This window comes from Lactuca sativa, chromosome 1 (assembly GCF_002870075.4).
Source record: "Lactuca sativa cultivar Salinas chromosome 1, Lsat_Salinas_v11, whole genome shotgun sequence".
Classification (NCBI taxonomy): domain Eukaryota; kingdom Viridiplantae; phylum Streptophyta; class Magnoliopsida; order Asterales; family Asteraceae; genus Lactuca; species Lactuca sativa.
Window position 1 is genome coordinate 95,330,663 of NC_056623.2, and position 7,353 is coordinate 95,338,015.

General features: G+C 28.5%; 1 protein-coding gene across 1 annotated transcript; it reads right to left on the reverse strand.

The window, feature by feature from the left end:
* Positions 1–5,413: 5,413 nt before the first annotated feature.
* On the reverse strand, positions 5,414–6,944 carry LOC111885949 (F-box/FBD/LRR-repeat protein At1g13570). Its single transcript, XM_042896886.2, has 3 exons — positions 6,126–6,944; positions 5,886–6,053; positions 5,414–5,793 (listed from the first exon to the last, which is right to left on the reverse strand). The coding sequence occupies exons 1-3, from the start codon at positions 6,942–6,944 to the stop codon at positions 5,509–5,511; spliced, it is 1,272 nt and encodes a 423-aa protein (XP_042752820.1). The 3' UTR covers positions 5,414–5,508.
* Positions 6,945–7,353: the final 409 nt, after the last annotated feature.

Sequence of the window (7,353 nt, forward strand, 5' to 3'; positions counted from 1 at the left end):
TATGTATTTTATATCTACGAATATGTTGGGTAAAACATGGGTAGATGAACGAGGAGGGATGAAAGGGGATATAAGTAAACATTGGCGACTATGAGACTTAGTGCCTAGACCTTGGCGACTATGAGACTTAGTAGCTAAGCCCTGGCGACTATGCGACGTAGTGCCTGTTGTATAATCCCTGGTGACTATGAGACTTAGTGCCTAAACCCTGGCGACTATGCGACGTAGTACCTGTTGTATAAACCTTGGCGACTATAAGACTTAGTTCCTAAACTCTGGCGACTATGCGACTTAGTGCCTGTTAAGTAAACCCTGGCAACGATGGATTTCGTGCCGATTCCTTAGAATGATCCTTAGGAATGAATGAACGAGGAATAACTAATTCTTAGGGTAGATCCTTAAGAGTAAAAAGAAGATAATGAGGATGGGTCATTGGGTTGATTGTTTGATGTTTAAACATAATAATTATATTATTGTGGTTTGAAAACCCTATGTACTCACCAGGTTTCCCAACCTGACCCACTCAAGCTTATTTGAATCACAGGTGCCGATACGAAGTTACATTACACTGAGAGATTAAAGAGGTGTAGATCACTACTGTAAATGAATGTAAGTTTTGTTTATGTTTATGTTTCTGTATTGACAATTACATCCCAAATGTTTTAAAATGAATAAAAATACATTTCTTCGGAAATGCTTTGATAACGTATTTATCATGTTTTACTGAGAACAAATTCCGTAACATTTTTATTAAAAGAAGTACTCTAATTTTTATAAAGCATAAACAAAATCCGTCTTTTCTAGCCGTGAAAAATGGGGATGTCACAGTTAGAATTGGTGTAGAGGAGTGAGAATGGGCATGGAAGAGCAACAATTGCAAAAATTGGAGTTGCTTCTTTAGGAAGTGGTCATCTCATAAATTCCCGATCGTTTCTGGTGGAACCTTGGCAACTTCTTATTTAGATCTAACAGGATGCATATCGATGATGTCTCGTTGGTAAGTGGAGAGACTGTTACTCGATGGTGTAAGGTGGTCCCTCGTAAAGTGAATATCTTCATTTGATGTTTATATTTGGATATCGAATACCTACGTGGCTAAACTTGTCATGTAAAGGTGTAGATTTAAATTCCATTTCATGTCCCTTATGACAGGTTGGAGTTGAATCTATCACTCATCTTATGTTTCGATGTGAGGTGTTTTTGGCGGTTTAGGGCTTGATTGGTAAGTGGTGTGAGATAGTTCTTCTGATGTTTATGTCCATTGCAGAATGGTTGTCAGAGGTAGATGATTTGCAAGTGTCTATGGAAAAGAAAAAGCAATTGGAGGTGATAGTTTTGAAAACATTTTAGACGTTATGGTGATTCCAAAATTCCATGGTGTTTGATGTAGTACCTATACGGATGAATTCTATTTTTGATAGCATAGTTTTGCATTCTTTTTCGTTGTTAAATAATATAGCTTCCAACATATTTTTTATAGTTATAGTCACTTGCAAGAACTGTGGTATATATAAATATGCAGTTGTTCACAAAATATTTGTGGTAAAAATAGACAAGATAAAGAAAACTTCATTTAAATTTTATTAAATAAAAATAATAAAATATACAACTTTAGCTAAGTAATGACTAACAAGTTGGGTAAGTAGATCATATTTCAACAATTATTAATCTGTATCATATACTTTATTATATATATATATATATATATATATATATATATATATATATATATATATATATATATATATATATATAAAGCTAGCATTTTTTCCTGAATCTCATGCATTTGAAACCCCCATTCTTTTTTCCTTTCACCACATTCATTTGAAACTCCCATGACTTTTCAATTTCTTTATAATAATAATTATAATTTGGTAATTAGGTTAAATAAATATCAAATCTAAAGTGTAATCATATATAAACTAAATTTCAATATTAAAATAATATATTTACTTTGTACTTATAAAATTATGTTTTTTAACTTTTAACATATTATAATTAATTTATTAGTTTTAATATATTGTTGGATGTAAACCATTATCATTTTAAATGTATAAATTTTGAACAATTTGTATAAAATACTTAAATTATTAATTAAAATATAACATTATAGGCTCAAATTAAATATAAATTTTATTTAACTTAAACAACCCAAAGATTATTTTATAAATAGTTAAAAGTGATAAATTGTAGTGTCTTTCTAATAATGATTGTAAGTTGGTTAATAAGGTTAAATAAATATCAAACCTAAAGTGTAATCATAAATAGACTAAATTTCAATTTTAAAATAATATATTTACTTCTATTTATAAAGTTATGTCTTTAAATTTTAACATATTATACTTAATTTATTAGATTTAAAATGTTGTTGCATGTAAACCATTATTAGTTTAAAGCTACAACTTTTGAAAAATTTGGACAACATACTTAAATTGTTAATTTAAATATAACATTACAGTGTCAATTTAAATATAAATTTCAGTTACACTAAAAAAACCAAATAATATTTTATAAAGACAAAATTACATAAATGGTCCTCACGGTTGACAAAATCGACCAATTATGGTCCTTATGACGAATTCTTTACACAGATGGTCCCTGTGGTTTCAAAATCTTGCAAAGACGGTCCTTTTGACTAACGGCGTTAACTTTTTCAGTTAAGTCCTATGTGAAATGACATATTTGCCCTTCATGCATAAGGACGCTTTATGTAATATGTTTCTACCACAGGGACCATTTATGTAATTTTCTCTATTATTTATTATTTTTTATTTATTTTAATTATATATTTAAGGATTTAGATTTGTTTAAATTTATTGTTTAATATATATATATATATATATATATATATATATATATATATATATATATATATATATATATATATATACATGCTAACATTTTTTAACTTTTTGCTCAAATTATTTTTTCTAATCTTTTTGACATTTTCTTCAAATAAATTTATTAATGTTTTTCATGTTGACGTTTTATTCGAATATTATTTATTTATTTATTTATTTTTTTGACGTTATGTTTGAATACATTTTTCAACATATAGTATGTTTATATTTGTTAAAAGATTTCACGACTATTGTAATTATAATTTGTAACTTAATTCACTTTTAATTATGTTTTCATTTTTTTTCTTTTATCAGGTTATATAATTATTATTTTTTAATTCAAATATTTAACTATATAAGGTTATATAATTATTATTTTTGTAAGATAATTTATTAACATTTTTTATAAAAAAAAGTGTAAAATGTTTGTTAAACGTGAATATGATTAATATAGATTAGGTAGACATAGGCTACGCTGAGACCGCCTCAAAATGTTGCCAAGAACGTCTAGGTCATTTCACATTGGATTTAAATGTAATTATTTCGAGGTTTTTTTTTTTTTTGTTTTTAGCAGTGTTATAAAAAATCACAATTAGGTCCCGATTAATCTCAGTTTAATCCCTAAGTGCTACCTGACCGATTAGAGGCCCTTGCATTGTATTTTTTACAACACTGCTAAAAACAAAAAAAAAAAATTCACTCAAAACAATTACATTTAAATCCAATGTGAAATGACTTGGTCGTTCTCGGCAACATTGTGAGGCGGTCTCAGCTTAACCTATGTCTACCTAATCTATATTAATCATATTCACGTTTAACAAACATTTTACACTTTTTTGTAAAAAAATGTTAATAAATTAGTTTACAAAAATAATAATTATACAACCTTATATAGTTAAATATTTGAATTAAAAAATAATAATTATATAACCTGATAAAAGAAAAAAAATGAAAACATAATTAAAAGTGAATTAAGTTACGAATTATAATTACAATAGCCGTGAAATCCTTTAACAAATATAAACATACTATATGTTGAAAAATATATTTGAACATAATGTCAAAAAAATAGATAAATAATACTCGAATAAAACGTCAACATAAAAAACATTAATAAATTTACTTGAAGAAAATGTCAAAAAGATTAGAAAAAATAATTTGAGCAAAACGTTAAAAAATGTTAGCATATATATATATATATATATATATATATATATATATATATATATATATATATATATATATATATATATATATATATATATATATATATTAAACAATAAATTTAAACAAATCTAAATCCTTAAATATATAATTAAAATAAATAAAAAAAATAATAAATAATAGAGAAAATTACATAAATGGTCCCTGTGGTAGAAACATATTACATAAAGCGTCCTTATGCATGAAGGGCAAATATGTCAATTTACATAGGACTCAACTGAAAAAGTTAACGTCGTTAGTCAAAAAGACTGTCTTTGCAAGATTTTGAAACCACAGGGACCATCTGTGTAAAGAATTCGTCATAAGGACCATAATTGGTCGATTTTGTCAACCATGAGGACCATTTATGTAATTTTGTCTTTTATAAATAGTTAAAAGTGATAAATTATAGTGATAAATGCAAAAACTAAATAATAATATCAGTTTAACTAAAATATTTCATAAATATATTTTAATAATCGTTAAAAACTTTCAAATAAATAGCTTAAAATAACTTATAATAACAATAGTTAAAAATAATTCTATATAAATGATTATATTGTTACCTTTTCCAGACTAAAATCACAGATGGACTATATCCATGTGCGATTTCGTCTCATTTCACCTGCGATTTTATGAATTTTTTTTTGTTTTGTTTGTTTTTTTTGTTAAAATTTTGACTACGAAATTTATAGGGTTTGACTACGAAATAACCTTATTATATATAATATTTTTCAAGAAATTATCATTTTTTTTTGTTATTTCGTTGTATATATACCCCTTTTCGGGATTGTTGATGAAATCGTCCATTATGGATCTAATAAAATCGTTAGGAGAGAGTTTCTCTAAAAAAAATAATGAAAAATGAAGAAAAAAAAACTTTTTATACTAAAACTCTACGAAATCACATATGAAAAAACCAAATCACAGATGGGTTGTTCCATCTGTGAACATACAAGTGTATGTGTTTTAGGCACTTGTACGTTCGTAGATGGAAATACAAAATCGCAGGTGGCCTTAATCCATTTGCGATTTTAAGGGCTAAATTTATAATTTAGGTTTTTTTGGCTATTTTTCACAAAATAATTAGTGTATTTGATTAAATTTGCAATTTTCTCTAGAATATTATGAGATCTAACAAATAAGGGATTTATTTCAATATTTCATAACTCTCTTAGAACTAAACTAAATCCCATATCAACAGTCTCTTCTTCAAGCGTACAAATTTACCAATTTTAACACACACCACACAAAAGCAAAAAATGAGTAGTAGGTACAAACTTAGATTGACCAAAGTATAAAGCAACAAAAAAAATCCATCATACTTGGCATTTTTATCAAAAATCAATCCACCGCAAACATATCTAACGGGCATAAAAAGAAAAGAAAGATAATTCGAATATACTTACAAGGATGAAAGTATAAAGCTAAACTGCAATGTAGTTGAACATTTTTAATTACATAATTAAGGATTCGAGTAGATAATTTTGGCTTTTGGCGAGGCTCGAGGGAACCACATAACATCCTTCGCAATGTCAAGTCTTTCTTGAACACTAGAAGATCCACTCGGTCTAATGGTAACCTTTTCGAGAGAAGGGGAATGGGAAAGAAGAAGCTTTATGAAAAGCATTTCTGGTTTTGATCCTTCAATAGATGTTATAACAACATTTTGCAACTGATACAATTTATAGTCCAAGCAGTTTAGAGATTCCAAAATACTTGAAGCAGGTCCTAAGTTAACTCGAGGCTTCTGAAATAACTTTAAAATGCAAACGCACTTTAGCATACAACTCTTGTATATTATAAGCAAAATAAATATACTTTTAACACTCGTTACTTTACCTTCTCCAAGTACATCCCCAGTGTTTTTAGATTTGGTGAGTTCCGAAGCAAACAAAGAGCACCACGAAGTTGATCCACGTCACCAAGATGAAATTTTCGGAACCACAAATACCTTAAACTATTGTCTGGCTGCTGAAGCCACTTTGGAATATTTTCTGGAGTCAATGTCTATGAAGTGAAAGTTAGATTAAATGAGAAGAAAATTACAATATTTGAGATAGACATGAGAATTATTTATACCTTGAGAAACTGAGCATCGATACAAAAACGTTTAACTTTAGAATTACTTAACATTGTGGCCAATATGGCATCTGGACAAGCGGTGATAGCCAAACGGAAGAGATTTGTAGCCTTGATTTTGAATTTGTAAACATTTGTGCAATAAGCCAGAGACAAGTTCTTAAGTTGTGGTAAGTTGATCTTAGTTCTACACAAGTTAGCTCCAAAATCGATATCACGGAGAATAAGTTCTTCAAGATTGAGAAATCCTTCAAACTTAAGTGGTGGCTTAAAGAAACAGTTGTACAATATCAACTTTGTCAATTCTAGACAAGAAAACACGTAAGAAGGAAGTTCATAACATCGATTTGAACTATCAAGAATGAGTTCCTTGACTCCGGTTCTTGATAAGAGTAACATCAATTGATCGACTTCTTCGAAGCTATCAAGAAATATGTTTGGTATATGGAGATGAAATTTCAAGATAGGACCTTTGTGAAGGGTCAAGACTTGGTTTATGATGCTTATAAACTCATTACTACCAAAAGCTCCGTTTTTTGAAAATTTCAAGATAGGACCTTTGGAAAGGGTCAAGACTTGTTTTATGATCCTTATAAACCCGTTACGACCAAAAGCTTCATTTTTTGCAAATTTGTTTGAGAACTGGTTATCAAAAACCAGCTCCCTCATTTCAGTCCATATGTACCTCCACTTTTTAGATATAATGCATGTGCTTACAGCATCTTGAATCGGGAGTCGCTCTATGATTGAGGCTATTAAGTGTTCTGGCAAGTTACTGATTCTATCTCTTCCAAACTTCCTTCTATAATTCGCTGTCATTAGGTGATCAGAAATACGAAGGGGACTTGGTTATTTCATGCAAGGAGAATGGAAAGCAATAAGAAACATTAAACAACTTGACATTTCTGATTGTACTCTTCATAATAATAAGATCTTTTTATTATCAATGGAGGTTTTGGGTTGGGTGTTTTAACATAACTCATTAGAAACATATTGTTTTATTTGTTGTACATATAATTTAATGATTGAAGGAAATTTGACTCACATATTATGTTTTGTGACCTTAATATATAGATAATAATCCAAATGTCTTAATGGTTTAGAAGAGGCCCACAGTCCCGAAAATATAATTGATTGGGAAAGCACATGTTTTAATGGGTGTAACAAACGCATCCTAATGATCTCTTCACACCCTTAAGACTACATGCATAAAGATCACTCTTAACAA